The sequence below is a fragment of the Fistularia commersonii genome, chromosome 8, assembly GCF_037954325.1.
Source record: "Fistularia commersonii isolate RoL2024-O1a breed Wild chromosome 8, RoL_Fcom_v1.0, whole genome shotgun sequence".
Taxonomy (NCBI): domain Eukaryota; kingdom Metazoa; phylum Chordata; class Actinopteri; order Syngnathiformes; family Fistulariidae; genus Fistularia; species Fistularia commersonii.
Window position 1 is genome coordinate 12,245,001 of NC_141291.1, and position 21,614 is coordinate 12,266,614.

The 21,614-nt window shown below is 39.7% G+C and overlaps 1 protein-coding gene across 4 annotated transcripts in view; it reads right to left on the reverse strand.

Annotated features, from left to right (window-relative positions):
- sema5a (sema domain, seven thrombospondin repeats (type 1 and type 1-like), transmembrane domain (TM) and short cytoplasmic domain, (semaphorin) 5A) overlaps positions 1–21,614 on the reverse strand; it is a 117,869-nt gene that overhangs the window by 9,697 nt on the left and 86,558 nt on the right. For all 4 annotated transcript variants that reach the window (XR_015106530.1, XM_086151216.1, XM_086151214.1 and 1 more), the window contains 4 exons: positions 14,336–14,561; positions 2,613–2,822; positions 768–938; positions 387–542 (listed from right to left, as the gene is read on the reverse strand). Coding sequence is in view for 3 of the 4 variants with exons in the window: in XM_086151216.1 (XP_086007342.1) it covers positions 387–542; positions 768–938; positions 2,613–2,822; positions 14,336–14,561 (763 nt within the window). In the remaining variant the exon portion in view is untranslated. The remainder of the gene's footprint in view (positions 1–386; positions 543–767; positions 939–2,612; positions 2,823–14,335; positions 14,562–21,614) is intronic.

Sequence of the window (21,614 nt, forward strand, 5' to 3'; positions counted from 1 at the left end):
AATATGGCAGCCCGATTATTAGAACGAGAACGGAAATTGCCCTTAAGTGTAGCAATCGGGTTCAAGCCCGAGTATAATCACCTGTCAGACTTGCGAGTATGTCAGTAAGACACTAATGCCTGGTGGACCCAAAGGTGCCGCCCCGTTGCGGAACTTGACCTCTGGGCTGATATGAGTTCCCAAAAGGGATCAATAACGTATTTCATTATCACAGGATCCTTGGTGATGAACTGAGTACCGCTTTGGGCATACAGTGGATGGTTGGTAATATGAGCTTGTGTTCCATGTTTTGCATTAAGTCATGCGTGAGTGCCCAAGATAACACTTGTGTTAAAAGCTTGCGTTTCCACAAAGGTGACTTCGTAGATTTGTGTAAATGTGATCACCTGGTATAAAATTGGAGTCGGGAGAGCACGGCCGGCTCTCACTGCTATTTCCTGAGCACTGATTTCCAGTGGGAAACAGGACATCGCAGTGACGGACACGCAGCTGGGTCATGCTGGAGTCACAGTGGGACCACTCAGACCAGCTGGACCAACTCTCTGGAAACAAAAAATGACAGCACATCTCACAACCAGTGTGGCTTTATGAGTATGCAGTGCAGTATGAGCTTATATATGCCCTCAGCAGCACATTATTCATGCATGACTACCCTTCAAAAGAGCTCGGAAAAAATAGGCAATGAACCTGTGATGGACCGGGGGCTGAATAAGGGCACTAAGCTGCTTATCACTGAGATGTGTGAGGGTGTGTTTGTGTATGTGGACCTGGACAAGGTTGTGTGTTGCACAGTGCCTCTTCAGTGTGCAATCCAAGGCAGATGTCTCCTTTGTAGGCTGGTGGGGGGTTGCTGCAGGTTCGCGTCCTCATGTAATGTCCTCCTCCACACGTCACAGAACACTTGGACCATGAAGACCAGCATGACCAGCTGCCGTCCACTGAACCCAACATGAGCACAAAAAAATGTTATTACGCGACAGGCACGTCACACAGATTTACCTAAATAAAAAATCAGTTCATCGTGACGTTAATTTTTTAAATCAAAGGTTTTACAAGTATGCGTACAACTTTGTGTATGTTTTCAACTATGCATTTTCAAACATAAGCAGAGCAGCTAAATAGAGAGAGATTAAAATGATGCACCTAGATTAGGTCCGTATTTGGCAGTAAGTCACAACAGAGGTAAATATTTGTGGCAATCATTCAGATAAAATCTCACTTCATCGTAAATGTAATTCGCTTTTTTAACAACTTGTAAATTGCTTTTGAGAACCTCAGAATGGCTAGCAGCACCATGTTGGTATAACTGAAGTTGATGATGCTGTATGTCATTTCAGTGTAATTTCTCTATCATGCGGTGACACAGAAGTCGATTCCTCGCCCTTGATGACGGATTGCCTCATCTCGGGCACAGTTGTAAGAAAAACACAGATTCATTTGTATCCAAACTAGATAGATGTTGCACTTTGTCTGTCCTTCTCCTTCACAGTGCACTTATGCTTTTAGAGAGTGAAAGCGGCTCCAGTGGAATGTTCCAAAACAATATCTTACTTTCACGGGGTGCTAATTGAGTGGGCATTAGTATTCATGGCTATCCAGTGAGCTTAAACCTGTTCTTTTGTGAGACGAAGGAGCAGAGCTGTTAATCAACATGATGAAAATGTTTTTTTATTCCGGGAGTCCTTAAAGAATTTATACACTGTCTGTATATACATATACATATACATATACATATACATATACATATATTTTTACATGTATATTACTCTACCGATCTAGCAAAGACACAATAAGAGATCGTTCGCTTGACGTTATCCAAATATCTTCATCGGAGCATTAAAAAACGCTCTTGCTATTAGCAACAGCTGGATGACGGGCACTTGGCAGACCTCAAAAATAATCTTCAAGGCTTTTTCCTCCTCCTCTTTGGTACCTTTTTGCATAGCAGCAGACATGACCAAAGTTTTTCGGGTGCTGGGGCGTACACTTCGATGCATGCTTTTATCGAGACACCAAGGCCCCTCTCTTGGGTGCTTGATTAATAATCATTGGAGATGACAAGCTTGCGTTGGAAACCAGGTGTGTTTTATGCCAAACTAAGCACTGGATTTCCATTTAGACAGCTTGCTCACATTGTCAAACAGAGTATTCTTTTAATTAGAAAGCCTCCTCCTGCCATCATCCACTAAGAGTGTTGAAAAATGTATTGTCCCAAGGCCTTTCACAACAGAATAAGGCCTCCCATAGCTGGCAGGATAATTATCCAGCGATGTAATTACATAGCGGAATGCCACAGGGAATGTCACTCTGACTCTTGCTTTAAATTGAGGTTTCCACCACATCTCTTATCTGCAACTGATTTCTTTTGTGTTTTCCAAAGATCTTGAGAGTATTTCTGTCACTGTAATTCTTAATCCATTAACCAAGAAACAAACATTGCTGCGGCATGATGTACAGCAATGTATATTTATCCATACACAAGGTTAAATAATGGACTTTTGACCTTGTGTGGGTGTGTGATTTTAAATGGGTTCCCTCGTATCGTGTCAACATTGATTTGCACACGAGTGTCTAATGCAGACTCACAAGTTTTCCACAATTATATCCCTTACCAGGACAAGGGGTGATGTTACACTCCTGGTATTCCTGTGCTGGTCCCATGCAGGTCTGGCCTCCGTACTTGGGCTCTGGGTTAGTGCAAGTCCTCTTCCTGCTGCGGATTCCCCTGCTGCAGTCTCGGCTGCACTGAGACCATGAGGTCCATGATGTCCAGCCGCCATTTACTGTCCGACCGGAGATCCTTCCAAGGCGAAGAACCTCACCTATGCGGTTAAAAAGAAAGGGGAAAAAAAACACGGAACGAATGAGATTATGAACAACTGGACCATTACCTCCCAGGACTGGAGCTGTTTCCTCTCCATTCTGAAAGCCAGAAGAAGGAAAGCGTATTTTTAAAGATTTGACTCATTGCAAGCAAAAAAAAATGCATTGATAGCTTCTATACCTCTATTTTTCTCAAGCAATCAGAAAAGTCAATTACATGCATAGTGTGTAGGGGCGAATTGGCTACATCTGTTTAGTGACAAACATCTAAAATTATACTGATGTCTGAGTTCAATGAATAAATTCAAGACTATTAAAGTAGTCTTTCATGTCTCAGAGATTTACTGTTCATTGGAATTGTTTTCACGCTTCCCTCTTAACGCCACATCTACTTGTTAAAACTCTTCTCACAGTTTGCTTTTTTAACAGCACTTGACCATATCATTTAATGTTTGGTGCCAAATGGGCTTAGATTGCTGAAAGTGAGTCATGCTGTTGTAAATATATATTGTGTCCCATAAGAGCAGCTAATCACTCATAAATCAAAGAAACATCTTAAAGCAAAGAAACTTCTGACTTGCCACTTGTCACTTGATATAGATTTAATGACCATATAATGTATATTTTTTATGGTAAATTGCAAATGAATTATTGATTCACTGTTTTAACCAAGATAGGATAAAGAGAATAGGGTTAGATGGAGAAGGTTGATTCACTGTGGCAACCCCTGAAGGGAAAAGCCGAAACGAGAAGAAGAAGACTGTTTTAACCAAGATGCCATGTTTAATGTGAAATGTAAAACAGTAAACAATAATAGCAACAAATGCAGCCGCAGGGTGGCATGGGCCAGTGTCTCCCTGAGTCAGTCCCAAACCTGGCCAAATGCAGAGGGTTGTGTCAGGAAGGGCATCAGGCGTAAAACTTTTGCCAAACCAAACATGCGAATCAATCATAATAACCAGATAATACCAGATCGCCCGAGGCCCGGGTTAACAACTACCACCATTGGTACCAATGACCTACAGGGAACCAATGAAAACTGGGGTACTGTAGGTCAAAGAAGGAGAGGAGGAAGGCTTGTTCTGAAGCAGTGAGAGAAGAGGGAAGGCAAGAGTCTGAGACTGAGAGTAGGGACTTCAATTTCCAGTTTCAGACTCATAAGTTTATCTGACATTCTTTTCACTTCCAGAACATTCCAAACAAACTCCTCCTTTAAGATAACTCCTACTCCATTTCTCTTATTGTCAGTACCATGATAGTACAACTTCCACATGGTCTCTTGGACACATAGTACATCCAGTTTCCTTCTCTGCATCATGTTGACCAACTACCTTTTCCTGTCATAGTCCCGATATTCGAAGTCCCGACTCTCAGTCCCAGAATCTTGCCTTTCCTCCTCTCTCTCTGCTTCCGAACACGCCTTCCTCCTCTCCTTTGACAACTGCTGTTCCTTATTTTCTAAAGATAGAGCCAGGAGTGTGGTGTCAACTCATGGATGTGCTTATTCATCAGAAATCCCCCTGCTGAATTGTGTAGCCTTGTCTGGAATGAGTGGAACAGAGGAATCCCAATGAAATATGAAACCATAATTTCTATTAAGCTGCAATTACCGCCTCCATTAATCAGAGCTGTGGAAATGTGCCTTGTGGTGAGGGACAGAGTAGGTTTTTTTTGAATGGGACAGAACTCATCTGTTGAGTGAATGATAATCACCTCCAATTAAATTAAAGTCACTATGCAAGTACTTGATGAGGATTCCCTCATTCAACAAAATGGGCAATTATCAGCTTTTTCTGATAACAATGCCAGTCTTCCTTTTAAAGTTGTGCTTCCTCTGCTTCTTCTTATTTCTGCCTTTTCCTCGGTTAGTCTCATTTTCTTCAAACATGAGAGGATAAAACTTTGCTGTTAAAACGGAGAGCAGTGGCACATCTGTATTCCTAGATGTAACCCCTCAACCATGCCAGGAGCAGCCTTGCCTTATTCTAAAAAAAAAATAATCAAAAATCTTGTAATCTCATTTATCTTTGCTATCATTACGACCACATCTTGCGCACGGCCTCTTGACTTCCTCCTCTTCCTCTCTGTCTATTTTCTATTAACCTCCTCCTGCTTTTTGTCTCTATCTTACCCTCCCGATCCTACAGCCCGGCCTCTGTGTTTTGTCAGCACGCTCATTTCACAGACAGTTTTTGTGCCACTCCTACTTTGTATTCTGAGGAAGAAGACAGTGTGTTTACCTGGTGCAAATCCTCAACCTCTTCATAAATATGGCCGACCTTGGTAGTGCACAGGCCGCCTCACCCCAGCATCAAGCCAGCGTGAATGCTGACAGACCCGTTGAGGCTCCCGCTTTTTATCGATTCTACGCAGGCTGAGGCACGGAGAGTCTTGCCTGCCACTGCGACCTGATACTCTTTATCAAGCCCCCTTAAGCCCGAGAGACTGAACTGCTCTGATGGCATTGGATGGCTTCATAATCGCCCCTCTCCTAAGCTTACAGCCACACCCCTAGAAAAAATTGGCAGCAATGTAAACATATGCTTTTATGTCAAAATACGAACAACAATTCTGTCTTTTTATCATGTTTTTTTTTATATTTCATACAAAGCAGTTTTGTATTGGCTTGGTGTATAAAAGCGTATACTGATAAAATGTTCCCGTCTTGTTCACTGTTTTTTTAATGCTACTTTGCAGGGGCTGCCCTCCCATCGCCAAAACAAACAGCACGGTGCCCTCCCTCTCAAACAGTTAGCAACTGGATCTATTGATTTGCAGAAGAATAACACCCAGTCCGAGAGAATTAATCCTTGTTCTCCTGACAAGCTGGGCTGACACCAAACTAAGGAGGACTCAGTGTAGCATCCAATAGTCTCTGCTGAAAACAGACTAGGGGATGAAAATGAAAAAAACTCCTTCCCTTCTGCTGCTCAATTTCTCATCCGAATCAAAGGCAAAATGTACCGTAAACAAAGTTTAACATAGATGTGAGTTGAGGAGAAGGACGACGAGGTAATCTCAGGTCACAGACATATGCAATGCTGTGCAATTTAATGGTATGTCTCGGCAACTGTAGAGTCCCTCGAATGGTGAGAGGTAAGGATAGGGGGAGGGAAAGAGACGGATACAGGCGGAGATAGTGACATCTGCAAACAGAAGAGGAATATATGCTTTGAGGGAGACATACAAGAGAGGAAGAGCTATCTCACCTCAGGATGAAGGACAGATGCATTGAACAGAACAGAAAAATATTAGACCACACTAGGGCAGACAACTAAAAAAGCACTTCCGAAACCCTGTCCTAGATTTAGAGCAGCACATCCCCTGTGTGTGTTAGAAAGTGTATGTGCATTATGTGTGTTGTGCAAAAGCATAAAATTAGGCGCTTCATTTTGTGTCTTGGGGAACAGTATGACAGTCATCTTGAAGCACTCCTGAGGTCTACCAAGTGATGGCTGTTTAAGTTGCAACCCGGAGTGAAAGTTTCGTAAATGTGCCAATGAGGACAAATCTTGGAGTGCAATTATGACCCGGTCTCCAAAGAGTGTGAGGGAAGGTGGTCAGTTCACAAACACAGCAGTGCTTGCTCAACAACAAGAGCAAACAAACTCTGTAGATCAAAAACTAATCAAATACAAGTAGCATTATTTGACTTTCTTTTGATTTTGCCACACATTTTGGAACTTTTTTTTTTCAAACAGGGATTTGAATAAAACAACAACTGGAGACTCATACCCTTGATGTGACTAGTTTAGGTTTACCTTGTGGCTTTGGCAGGTCTTAATGGTCTCTCTCTGTGGTTGCATTTCTCATTTGTTCTCGTTAATTAACTTTAAATCAAATAGGTTTCCGACTAACTGCACATTCCAAATACAATCAGGGTGCCAAGTTTTCAATGACATCGGTTATCACAAGTGAACCTAAGAATTTTTATATACCAAGTTTTTATAGCAATAGAACTTAACTTTGTGTGATTTCAAGCTTATGATTGACAATTTTATGCTAATGCATTGGCATTAAACATGATATTGATACCTTATGTATTCAGTGTTGAAAGGGATGAATGATAATCCACATGCAGCCTGAAGCAATTTTTTGATGTGCTTTTTTAAATCCGTCAAAATCAGCTAATGCGAAGACAAAGTTTGTCTATAACCGCAAAGTATACCCTGAAAATGTATTAAATTTACATTTGTATATTAGAGAATCGAATAATCAAAGAATCTTTAATTATACAATAAAGTTTTTAAAGCTATTTCTGGGTGAATGGCCCAGAGGTGCTGAATATGTGCTCGTATGCCATAATGACTAGTGTCCCGTTAAAGTGAACATGTCACACACAAGAAAAAAAACAATAAAAATCACGAGGGAAGAAAAAAACGAAAGGAGTTATACTCATCCTATCCTTGCGGCTCATACAAACACGCAGGCAACACTAAATACCAGCTGGTACTCCAGGCTGTAGTGGTGGGTGCTTTCAAAAAACATGAGCCAAGTCCAAAGACTACTTCACTTTGCCAACAAATACTAAAATCAGAATTGCTTTTTTTCTTTTCTTTTCTTCCAACCTTAGGATTCTTGCTTTTATCGAAAAAACAGTTTCAATCTAGCTGATAATTTCCGTGCAAAGCAACGCCATTCACCACGATGTTGCATCCGGTCTGATAGAAAACAACAATGCAGTGAGAAGGCAAGTTGAGACGCACTTATCACTAAACTAAAAGGTGTGCAACCCAAGATTTTTCTTGTACGTCGTTAATCTTAACTGCTGAAGCCTGATTAGAGGGAGCTGTCAAAACCTTCTGTTATGGTCTTTTTAAGAGCTCTGAGCCATTTTTCCATGCAATCTTGTTGAACACAGAGTGACTCTGTGCCAATAAAGTTCTTTTTTTTTTCACTGACTGCCAATGTGTTTTTTTCCTCTTCTCTTTTCTTACTCTGGTTTGGCCATATCATGATTTTAATTCACCAACAATCATGTAACGTGTATACACACACACACACACACATACACACACACACACACGCACAAACACACACACACACACATATATATATGTATATATATATACACACACACACACACATATATATATATATATATATATATATTACATGTGCAAGAATATGTGTGTGTGTGTGTGTGTGCGTGTGTAGACGTAGCTCGCTCAAGCTGAAACCATCTACCATCTAATGGTAGGGATAACAAATTATAATGTTCTCATTTAATGGGCTAACAACATCTGCAGCAGGTTGATGCGGCACTATCACCATTTAGCAAGCAAGAGAAAGCAAGACAAAACTGAGTGGAAACCAGAGCTGTAACTGAAAAGAAGAGAGATAGACCAAAGGAGCAGAAGAGAGGACTAAACAAATTGGACCATTATATATTAATGTGGTAATTGTGAGCGTTCCTCCTCCTCCACACATTGCCCCCTCTTCATCATTGCGTTCAAACCCCAAGAGGATCCACTCCAGCCTCCAATCATTTTAGACCTTTATTTCAGAAGGATACTTCATGCTGAAGGAGTCTAATCTTGTACACATTTCTCTGCATGGACAACACTTTCGAGACCCATCACCAACATGTACATTATGCATCATATCGTTCCACTAATCCAAATGTAGATGTTAGGACTCTGTGGCTCAGAGTTTAATTCACAAAAAAATTGTTTAGTGTCAAACAGACACATTGTGGTCATTTGTACTTCATGTATAATTCAACTAAACTATGCCTACTTAGCTTAGCTTATTCTGTTTTACTCATGATAAGCAGTGGGATGGACACAGACAAGGGATTTCCCAGGGAAAGACTGACAGACAATGGGGAAAGTAGAATAGTTGCCATCCCTCAACTGTTCCTTAGCTATGTCATGTGTCGACTCACTCTCTGCTCCTGGCTTCAGTGCTGGAGAAACTAATCTGCTGCCCATGAGAAGGTCCTGGCCTTGATACTAGATCAGCTGAAGTGAAACACAACAGCCCGCTGCAACGATACAGTCTCTCCCTGGGAAAAAAATGAAGCCGTCATTTAACAGTTCTTATGCCAACCTTCTGGGCATATGTCTTTCATCTTGTCCAGTTCTTTTTTTTCCACTCAATAACGCTTTATATCTCTGTGGAGTTGCAGATTAAAACAACTTCGGTTGGCTGCAAACACATTGTTAAGCCACGGCATTGTTACAAAAATTATTGTTTACAAAGGCCCATTTATGCAGTTAATTTTCTTAAAGTTGATGAGAATGACGAGTTTTCCGAATGAACCTTAAAAGCCGATGAAAAGTGATTCTCTATAAGCAGGTTGCTGATTTGAATCCTGCCAAAAATGCACGTGACAGTTCCTTGAAGCTACAGTAGGCTTGTTGGTAACTCGCCATGCACTTATCTACTTCGCCAGAGCAGCAGTAGAATATCCCTGTCAGTCATCTGTCAGTCTTAAGGCTTTCCCATATGTCATTTTCTGGTAACATCAAAACTGAAAACATAAGGTTTGAAAGCATTAAATTGATCAATTTCCTTTTTATTAATTGCAAATGGCTATATAATTAAGCTATTGACTAGACATGTGATTTGTGACTCACTGGCTCTAAAAAACCCTCTGTAGAAAACTGAATGGCATCGATGGCCTCATAACTCTTGGCTGCATTATATCATTATTCAAATATTTGTATTAACATAATTGCAATATTAGATCGAAATATCATTACAATTGAAACTGTGATTCATCTTATGAATTCTATTCTGAAATTGACTTTACAGAATAAGAATGTTGTGCCTTAAGAAACAAATATAAACAGTTTCCTGAGTGTGACATTAATAAAGTCCTCGATGACAGTTAATTTTCAGTGAGAAAGTGCAGTGTCTGTCCCAACAATTTATCTGTTGACTTTATCATTTTGTTCCTGGTCTGAAATAATGTGCTGGTTGTTAAGAAGGTACATTTTTTCAGTATAAACTCAATATCAGATCAATGTCGGCTCGAGTGACTTATTTCAACCGATTCATTTCTCATCTTTTCACATTTTCAATAATATTGTCTTGGAGGTATCTCTTGATTCATTTTGGAGATATAAGCAGGTGTGAGCGACCGCTGCCCATGCCTAATTTACATGTGAGAACAGAGAGAGTAACATATATCTACGATTACAAAATTGTCTAAGAAATAGAAAAATGCACAAAAAAAACAGCCCCCACACAGAATATGGCATCCAACAACTTCCCATCTCCAAAGAAAAATGTTGAAATTATACAAACTGGGCAGAAGAGTGGATGCTTGTCAGATTCCTCCTTGGGCCTTTTGCAGTTCTTCTGATAATAAAATTCCAAAGTACATCTCTGTCCAGAAGAGAAATTCATGACATACTAAGGCTGCATTACTTCTGAGGTAAGATTTGTTATTATTGAATTACTGATAATGTAATGAGTGATGTTCCATGTCCAAGTGAAGGTTTTCAATTCCTCTCTATTTAGTATTGTACCTGGGGGTAAGGTCCAGGGTTGGGACGTGTGGCTTGACTCAAGTTAATGCCATCTTCTGAATGAGTTCGAGTTTACTACAAGCTGTGATTAAAACATGTCAGCCCCTCATTGTGTTTGACCTACGAAGCAAGTTTGTTGCGTTGTCTGATTCTTTTAAAGAGGCAATAAGCTGTAGGGGCGGGGCGGCGTGAGAACAGGGATTCGCAGGAGAGCCTTTATCTGGTCTTCAGCCTGTGGAAGTGGCTCTCCAGAGAAGCTCATGGCGTAGGACCAGCTTCAGTCACTGTCAGCTTGAGAAAAACCACTGGTGATGGACTATTCATTAAGATCTCATTTTCTACATATTTCCTTCATTTAAATAACTTGGAATTGTTTTTAATACATTTTAAACCCAACAGGCAATTCATTAAGACACAGCTGGGATCAAAATGAGCTGGCCTGTTTTCGCTTAAATGGAGTCAGGCTGCAATTTTTTGGACATGATCCAATCTCACATTGGCAATGATTTCTAATTGATTAGCAATCTTGATGATGATCTATTCCTACACGCCCAATGTCTGCTACTAGATGCAATAGGTTCTTCTAAAAGGACTTACCAGTGCAAGCTATAATACTTATGATCAAATCTTTGGTTTTCCATTACACATGTGACATATATACAAAAAAAAAAGAAAGAAAGAAAAATAGCTTCAAAAGCTGCAAGACATATCACTGGGTAGACATGACAAGGGAGGTCTTTGAATAATTTAGAGATTTAAAGTAATTAACTCATCATAAACCATAAGCTATGATCACTGATATGCAACAACTCTGTATCAAAGATGAAAAAAGCTCATTGTAAATGCTTGGTTAAAGTGGATAATCATAATTCATATCTTGTAATAAAGATAGATAGGGCTCTTATTAAGCAAGACAGTGAGAAGCAAAGAACCATGGAACCCGCAAAGAGGCTGATCTTGTCAGAGGCATACCTCAAGCATGATTTTACTCTCTCTGATTTAATTTCCTAATCTGTGAATCATAGATCTATTGTAATAACCCGTGCACCAACAAATACCAACCAAATAATCAAATGTTTCATGCAGATGAGTTGTGTTGCCCAGAGCTACAATCAAGGTTCCAAACAACTTGAGCACAGCAGAGCCAAGACAATCACAAGCAACAAGGCAGGATGGCACTTTTACAGAGAAACTGGGAGGCAACTTCAGTGGCATGGCGAGGCGGCTAATGAATAAAATGGGAAAACAAAAGGTGGAATGCTTTGATCATTAATTAAATTGGATGACAAAATGTTTCAAAGAAATTCCATCACTCACTGTGAATCCTGAAAGTCTGTTTGGTTGATGCAATTTTTCTGGCAGCTGATTATCTTATATTTTAGACATCCATAGATACTAAGTCTGATACAAACACAGCAACTACTTTTAAATGGCCTCATGCATTAAAGTCCAGAGGACTGAACAAGCCATACATCTATGAGAAACATATGATGGGAAGATATCTCAGAAAAATGCTTGCACATCCAACAAAAACGTATGGCAACCCCAAGCAGATGGATAGGAAGTTTGATAACACGAGAGATGAGGAAGTACATCATAGGACTCAAACCCCTTTTTTCGACAGTTATTACTTCAAACTCTTCTGAGACGTGAATCATACTGAAGTTTGGAGATGAACTGCCAGCATGGGACAAGAAGAGAGGAGCAAGTACAGACCTCATACACCAAGTCATTTTTTTTTCCTAATACTGCATTAACGATTATTTTACTATCTACATTTTAACCCAATATTTTTTGAAATGTGTTCAGGTATATGACACATTCAGTCAGGGTACCACTTAGTTCATACTGATACAGGGAGATTCAATCCATCTCAGCCAGACTGGGGAAAACCCCAGATGTCGACCTTCAGTCAGATGACTTACTCAACTACAGTGCAGAGACAAAAACCCAGTTGCATTTACATTCACCCTCTACAGACCCATGAAGAAGACATCAAGCTCCTCACAGAAAGGCCACATAGTGCAAGGATGCTGTGAGCACACAATCCAAACTACTATCCCAGTTATATCTGATTACTTTGTTTTATTCACAAGAGAGTGGTATGTATGTGATGGCAAGATGCAAAGTCAAACCAAATTTCTCCTGGTGTGATATCACTCTTATCTTAGTCAAATCCAATTAAATTTTCATTTGGGGAAAGTGTGGAAGACAAGTGTGACTGTCATGAAATGCCATGAATCTTTGAGAATGACTGTCTAAGATGAAATTTGGCTTCAACTGGCTTTAAAACTACAACTGTAGAACTATAGAGATAAAACCATTGTTTTAGAGATGTCTTAACTTAAAACAAGGAGCATAAGTTCTACAAAATTTGTCTTAAAATAAAGGGTGACCTGGTGACATTATGGTCATAAAGGTCCCTCGTTCAATTGCACTGGTTAAAGGAGGCCTCCTGGTGACCGGCTGGGCTTTCTACGGTTTGTTTTCTACAACAGTCCAAAAATTGTCATCAGGTTAACTGAAGACTCATGACTAATGACTGGTTGGATGCATTGATTTGTGGCCCTGCTATAGATCAGTCCTACATCCAGTAATAATAATTTCAAGCAGGATCGGCTCAACCAGTCCTGCGACCCTGCATATAGGATGAGTAGTATAGACAGCAGATGAATGGATGAAAACATAGAATAAACAGTGTTCCCATATTTTTCCATATGGCAGTCAACAGGTAAAGGTATGCGTGTCTTTGAACCGACTGCTGAAGGGATTTGAGGCTTTTACCATGTAGCTCATATATCATTGCCTGGCAGCTGTGGACTATAGGCTGCTCACGTCGCACACATTGTACTGACTTTGTGCCAAATGTGGCTTGTGTATCTGCAGTTTTCTCTTTTCTATTATTGTAATTAAGACTGAGTTGAATGTCAAGCTGCAGGCGACAACCTCTAATGAAGCACATTGTGACTGTTACTTTATTCTACTGATCAGAAACCAGACAGCCCAATTAGAGCCCATGTCTTTGCTCGTTCATGTATTTGATGCCTGTCACTCCTCTTGAGAATTTGAGTCAGGCTTTTTCTTACGCTGCTTCTTTAAAAACCTTCAGGAACATTTAAGCGTCGGCTTCGAAATGTTTTGAGGACAAGTTGTATCAGTGACAGTATTGGAGTCGTATAATCACAAATTAGAAGAGGAGAGAGATCAAAAGAGCGAAACCTTCGCTGACAGTGTACATTACCACTTACTCTGGTGATTACCACAGCATAAGGCAAGTGAGTGGTGTGGTGACAGACCACCCCGAGACTCTGATGAGCTCAAAGTGAACCAGGCGCAACATTCTCAAAGCTTAATAGGAAAAATCTGCTTTTTCCTTTAAGGCGGTGAGCCATGTCATAAACAAACTTTAACTGTGGCATCAGTGTCTGAAGCCTCTTTGCTGTGGCATGGTGCCACCTTGCCTGGCTCCCCACTAATATGGATCCTTCTACTTGACAACATAAACAAGTTGTCAATTAACAACCTGTTTGTACAAACGTTTACAGCATTTAATTCACTAGTGGGTGTGGCTGACAGACTGTGTGGTTGCCTAACTTAGACACAGGGGAAAAGCTTATCTTTGCTTGACTGTAAGTGAATTGAGTATCGGTATCTTGTGTTTATTTCTGAAGTTCTTTGTGTATGTGAGTGTGGATGATAGCGCAGGCGGGAACTGAAATTATTTATAAACTGCTGATCACTTTTGAGGATTGGAAGTTCATTAATAAGTCTAATGCTTTGATCCACTGATAAAGTAGGATGTGTTCAAGTTTGTACACGAAAGCTGATTAAAATGACATTCCGTTAACAGAGGGGAGAAAAGTTTGAAAGCTGCCAAGGAAAGAAAGTTCTAATGAACAACATAGAGAGAAGGAATGCTTTAGGTTTCGCAGTGACTAGATAGTAGAGATGCAGAAAAACCAGCTGGAATCATTTGACAAAGACACTCCCAGATGTGGAGAAGAAACAGTCTCTCCCTTTGACTCTCCACTCACCATCTGTGGAGCAGCCAGTCGATCCATCGCTGGAGCAGTAGCGCATCTCAATTCTCTGTCTGCCCACCTCTAACAGGCTGGGATCTGGGATGCGAGCTTTGCAAGTGTAGCGGAAACGCTGCTCATAATGTCCGCCGTTGTCGGAAATGTTGACAGGTGTCCATGGTGTCCAGGGTGTGGTCTTCTTTAAGTCAGGACAAGGTAGGGTGTTGCAAGACTGGTATTCCTGGAATAAGAAGTAGAGCAGGGAATTGTTAAACAAGGGTTGTCAGGGTAAGCCACTTCAGAGGGAGGTAATTGAACCATGTCAAATCTAGGTAGAGTTATCCTTCTCACTAAGCATGACAAACCCAGGTAAAAATAAGCATTGTCCCTCTGGAACTTGATACAGCACAGGAAAATCAGCTCTGAAATTCCCAGCAGAGGGAATTTCTGAACAATTATGATATTAAGCATCTCATTTTATGAGGGTTCAGATGATCCTTTCAAAGCAGCCATTCATTCAACTATTCGATTAGGGTTTCATATAGTTTATCTCACTATCTGTCCTCCATTAAACAAGTGTTATTCGGCCAGCTCAAAACAATCTGCCATTCCGCCAGCAGATATCGACGGAGGATACGTTCCTGTTAGACCCCTCGCTGAAGATGGCAAGAGGTAAGCGAGCCAAACAGGAAGGTCATTGATGGAGTAAATTTCTAACCATTTGGTATGGAAGGAGTGCTAGATGGGACAGGCAGGAAGGCAAATGAAGTAGAACTGGAAGGAAAAATAAAAGGAAGGTAAAGATGACAGCTGATTCCCTCATATGCATCTAGCTTTGGCAGTGGAGATAAAAAAAAGGTCACAAGTGAGTCTCATCTCGAAGTATGAAGACAAAATATATTCCAAGCATCTCCATCAGCCAGAGGGCATTTGAGGTTCTGGTTCAAAAATATATTCTAGGTTGATGATGCATCTGCTGAAGATAATATGTTCCTTTTTGACCCAGCTTAATAAATAAGGGGGTGGGAGTCTGGGCCAAATACAGAGGAGGTGAAATGACTGTCATTTCCTCGCTACTCGCTTATTTATGCCGAATAGGCCTTGAATGACTCCCTGATCTTGAAAAAATAAGATAAGAATTTCTTTTTGCACATCTGTCAGCCGGGATGGGATGCCAGGTCAGCGAAAGAGAGGAGAACTAAACATCACACAGACTACAGGTCTGTTTTTCACTAGTTGTCACTCTTCTTTTTGTGACATTCCATCCATCTATCCATATTTATACTACCTTTATCTTGTTTTTCCACACTCTTCATAACTCCCTTTGTGTCAGCTCTCTTTTCCCTTTTGCTGTTCCCATTTCCTGCTCTATCTCTGTTTCATCTCTCTCTGTCTCTTCCTATCACCCCGTGTTTCTATCTTTTCCTCTCTTCTCCCCTCCCTAATGGCCTCTGCCTCTCTTTCTTGGAGTGCCAAGGTTAAAAACACCCTGAGATTTAAATCCTGTTAAGGCTCTATGTCATGTCCACTGCACTTTCTGTCTCTCTCCATCTAAGCGCAGTAATCATCTCCAGACATTAATATTTAACATTATCATGCATCGCAGATCGGCCCACAAGCTGTGATTATCAGCCAATAACAAAAAGACAGGGCAATAAAGTTGGGCTAAGTGTCCCCTGTCTGTGCCTGGAGTGACGGAAAAAAAAAAAAAAATCGTATAGCATGAAAATGTCAAATGATCTGTGTGTTTGTTGCTTGAGTTTTTAATGGTTAGCAAACACAGTAAATAATTAAGGAAGCTTATCTGGTAAGCATTTCTGACTATGCCCTTTGAGGATTAGTGTTGATGCAGAGGTTTAAGGAAATAACTGCTGATTTTAAGGCTAAACCCCATTCGATGTCTCAGGTGGTTTCTTGGACAATATACTCTAATACTATAAAGTAAACAAATTGTGAAAAAAAGACAAGTGTACATCTAATAAGTTACACTGACTGGATTCATCTTAAAAATCAGGTGGTCTGCTGGGAAGTTTAATGCTTTTAATGGAGATTCTTCTATGGGGTTTAAATATGCTTTGAGAGAAAAATTTATGAAGCTGATCAAACCTTGCATCCAAATATAGTATTTAAGGAAGAGGAAAGGGGGGAAATATAGCCTTTCCAAGCTGTCAACCAGCGAAAGGCCCCCTGCGATTAACCAGATTGATCACAGGGCAACATATAGAAACCGCACAACTATTCACTCCCTCATTCACACATTTGGGCAATTTAGGCTATCTAATTAACCTCCTCAATGTTTTTGGACTGCGGGAAGAAACCGGAGAACCTGGAGGACACCGTTGCAGGCACGATGAGGACATGGAATCTCCTTTGGAGGTCAATTCAATTTTCCTCTTGCAGTGACCAGACTAACAGCAAATGAAACCTTCTGCATTCGGATTGCCATTTTTACAGTCTGCTTCATAACAAAATCAACTCGTGTGAAATAAGCGTCATTACTGTTATGACCAATAAAAACATGTAAAACGAACACAGACACATTACTAAAGCAGAGGGGGAGAACATTTAAATAAACAAGACAGATGGTCCATAAGCCTGAGAGTGCTGAATATTTGTGTTCCACCTGTGCGGACAGGAAGACAATAGCAGAGGAGGAGACCGCAGTCACAAGTACACAAGAACTGCATCGAATGGCATCCACGCTGCTTTTACACATCTTAAGTCCACACTTTGTGGCCATGTAATTGATTTGTTCAATCTTTTACCATACCAAACTGCGTTTGTTACGCTTTCCAAATATTTCATGTAATTTATTTTCACTTATATGGCGCGGGGGCTAAAATAAATGAACACAGATTCCAAAAGCATTCATATAAAAGGCCAGGAAACAACTCCTACAGTCCCCATTCTGCCACAATCACATCTCAATTTCAGAGAAATTAACTCAAACATGGTTGGAAGCAGTCAAATGTGACAAGTGGCATGTGGAACACAGAATTGGATTCAATTAGTCCACAGATTCTGACTCATTTCTGAACTCCCTTTGGCAAAGGCAGTGATATGCATTATAGGCAAATGGAGAGGAGCAATTTTATGTCATGCAACACCTTGAGCAGGCTGCTGCTTGGAGAGGGCAAAATTATAATGTGTTGCTGACAGAGTGGGAGGACGCTAATTGTGTTTTCATTGCCTCAAATAAACAAGCTGCCTGGTTGATCAGTGTAAGACAGGGTTGCACGGGTGTCTTCTTGCAAGATATTGTATGAGCCAGGTTGACTGCAAAAGAAAACTCAAGATATACCCTTTGGCCCGGATTTGTGAGAGTGTGTTTTGTGTAAAACGTATATAATCATAGGATATGTGAATGGCTGTTTATGGATTATGGGAGCTCGCACCTCCCTCTGTCTTCAATCGTAGGCAGCTTTTTTCCAAGACGAAGGTATGTTCACATAGGAAAAACAAAAAAACTGTCCAAATGAGGCTGAAAATGGGCTCCAAGTCAACTTCAGTGGAAAGTAGCAATATATGTACTGTCATCTCAACATATATTGTAACTATCATTCACAAACATTATGACTGTGTTTGTTGTCTAGGATACGGTATTAAAAGTTGTATGTGAAGAGAGAGTTTTACTCAGACAGAGAGATTTAACTTGATTTAATTATTCATCTGAAATACAGACTTGTGATTGCATTACTTTTTTCATCACAAGCACATATGTAAACAAATATTTCAACGGTAGCTTTTTCTGCTTGGCCACTTCGCAGCTCAGTCCCTTATACTGTGAGCACAGTTGGCTGCACCTCTCCATAATTCATTTATGTTATGAATGGAAGTTATGGGTGAAATATATTGAATTTTCAGTTCATTTTTTGTTGTGTTTTGTGGGAAGGAAATTCTGAATGTGAGAAAATATATGGCTGTTGAGCATTAAGACTTATACTAAGGCTTAAGAGTTTGAATTTGGGTTGAGCATTAAGTTTCTGTAATTAAGGTTAGGCACCATATGAAAGGAGAGTGTATGGAAATGAATGGCAAAATATAATGACAGGTTCCCACTTTGTGAGCATGTCTTTATGTGTCTGTGTTTCTGTGTGAGTGTCAATCAATATGTCCACACACTAACGCACACTGATGCTGATGGTTGATCATGTGGCCTTATTTGTCGAGTCCACCGAGATGGAGATTGCACTTTGTCAAACAGACTTATCTGTCTGGGTCCATAACAAAACCTGCTGTTGACGAGGGACAGGTCTCCTGGCATAACACACATGCACGCACGCACGCACGCAAGCATGCATGCATTCTAACACAAACGCTCACACACAAATATATGCATGCAATTACTTTCATGGTATAAGGTTTGTATAATGATCGTAAATTTCATGAGTCTACCAGAACATTTTGAACTGAGCTTTCATTTTGCATTACTAAAACCCCTGCATGAAAATGAGCAGGTATTATTATCACTGAGTGGCTCTTTTGACATCAGTTTAGCAGTTCTTCTGTATTTCACTTATTCTATTCCAAGCCTAAAGTCAAGATATCCAGTTCAGCAGATAATAATGTTTTTAAATAGGTTTAATATAATTCACCAGGAATGCTTTAAATTATTAGAACCTAATGATTTAAAAAATATCAAAATTAGATCCTAAGATAATTAAAACTTTCTCCGGAAATGAAGAGCTTATTCCTAAGCTGTTTGGTTTTTGACGAGACATAACTCAATGTGATATTTCACATTCCTGGTGAAATACATTAAACCTATTTTACATCAACATACCAAAACAAATTTAAAATATCACACTGAGTTATGTCTTGTCAAAAACCAAACAGCTCAGGAATAAGCTTTTCATTACCGGAGAAATCTTTAATTATCCCAGGATCTAGTTTTGATATATTTTAAATCATTAGGTTCTATTAATTTAAAGAGATCTGAGAGAAAAAGTTGATACTCCTTTAAAAATTTTAGACTCGGCAATCCTGATTGCAGATTGAATAACTATTTCTTCAAGTGAGACCTCTCCTGTCAATGGTCTATGCAATAGACCAGTGTGAAAGCTTTTGATGATAGTTTGTGTCCTTTTTGCTCCATTTGTATTTTGAACAATCTTGCTTGAAGCAAGAGGATGTTGTTGTTAAAATAACTGAAGCAGCAAGATGTGCACAGGAGGGATTCCAAGACACATTTTCCTGTGGGGACAATTAAGCATAATGTGTCATAAAAGGTAGGACCCCTGAAACAACCAGAGCACACCAAGCATTTTGCCTTCCAAGGCCACTTCGAGGCCCCTGTCAACATTTTATTAAGTATTGGTGCTGTAGTCAATCGATGCACAGACGTCCATTTTGCCCGACAGGCTTCACTAACACCACGGTGACAATAACTTTTAAAGACCGGATCATGCTGTTGCTTGAAGGTGCCATACGAAAAAATAAATGGGAAAAAAAAAACCAAAACAATAAAAATAAGAAAATAAACAAACAAACAAATGAAAAAGTAGAGCCTGTGGCTCAAACAAGACAACAAGAGAGGGCTAATTTAGGCATTATTTGCTTGTGATATCTGCGGAATGCTCAATATATCATATATATTAATAGAACATACAATGAAAGAGTCCAATAAGGTAACTTGAATGGTAATACTCAACAAGCAATTATATTCATTTATTGTACAGTTCTTATATAATTGTGAATCTAAACTGACATGTCTTTGGTTTAAATGACTAAGTCTCTTATACAGTATACAACATGTACTATTTTGCACGGGGAAAGCTTTTCTTTAGTTTGTCAACTCAGGCTGACTGACGATGCTTCCCTGTGTTTAGTCATCACACAGGAGACAGTGGTGCAGTATATTGCTATAAGGTCCCAAGATGTGAGCTCGAAGCGGAGCTCTATGGCCGGGCCTTGAACTGATAAAATTGCACCTTGTGTGGCCTTTTGCATCAGCAAAATTAAACCCAGTGCACCTCAGGACTAAATACTTCCCTGATCATGAAACTGCCGAGACTGGAGGCAATGACAGTGAGCAGAATTAAAGAATGTTTTGACGGAAATAAATCCTCTTGGCTCTTTTTTACTCCTCATTAAGGTTGGGAAAACATTGTGTTTTCAGGGGAACGGGCTTGCATCGAGAGTGGGCTGAATGAAAGAAAACTTGCAGCCTAATTCTGTGCTTACCTCCCCCTGTAAAAACAGAATACACCAGGAGCATTAAGCCTTGTGGATCAATAAAAAGAATTAAAACCACAAGAATGTTTTCACTCAGTTAATTATTTTACAGCATGTTTGGCCAATTGGTTTGGTGGTGCTGGGACAAAATGTATATGTTTAATAACTTTCATAAACTTCAGGAGATAAGTTAGCCATACCAGCATTTTAGTTATGTAAGAATAAAAAAAAATACAACAGAGAAAGTGATGTCAATTAATTGCTGTCAATCAATATCAAGCACAGAGCGGTAGCTGTGAGAACAACCTGTTCTGAAACATTAATGTATACTGAACATGTATCATGTATTCAACATTGATGCGTTATGAAGAATTTATCTCCATAGGGCTCAGTAGGAGCTCTTTTCTCCACATTATTCCCTGATATGATATGGTACTCAGGTCTTATGTGCATGCATATGTGTGTGTGTGTGTGTGTGTGTGTTTGTGTTTGTGTGTGTGTGTGTGTGTGTGTGTGTGTGTGTGTGTGTGTGTGTGTATGTGAGGTACAGAGAGCGAGATCTCCTTCTGTTTAATTAAGCATGAATCTGTCCGGAAGAAGGGAACAAAGACAGATGGCACATAAAAACAAAATCTATCACACTTTTCAAATTGATTAAGGGTGGGTGGTCCTTAATAAAATCTAAAGAAAATAATGCGGCACTCCTTGATCTTCAGGCGGTTAATGCACATGTTTATTTTTACTAATAAAAAATATGAATGGGAAATTCTCATGTACACTCTGTTTCAAAGGGATATGATTGTTTTATACATATTTATAAAACAAATGTATTGAGTATTGTCAAATGAGCTATCGTGTCACAGACTATCTTTAATTTTTGATAGCTATTTGATGTCAAAAGAGACATTTAAATATAAGATTAGCAACTACAAAATGTAGGAAAACTCTTATTTTGTTGACATACTTTAAAACTGTTTATATTTACCTTAAAATTGCCTCTTTCTTGTGCTTAAAAAACATTATCCTGTTAATTTTTCCATCAATTTCATCCAAATATTTTGAAAATATCTTGGACATGTTCCTGTTGACTTATGGTTGATTTCTCAATTAACGATAGTTC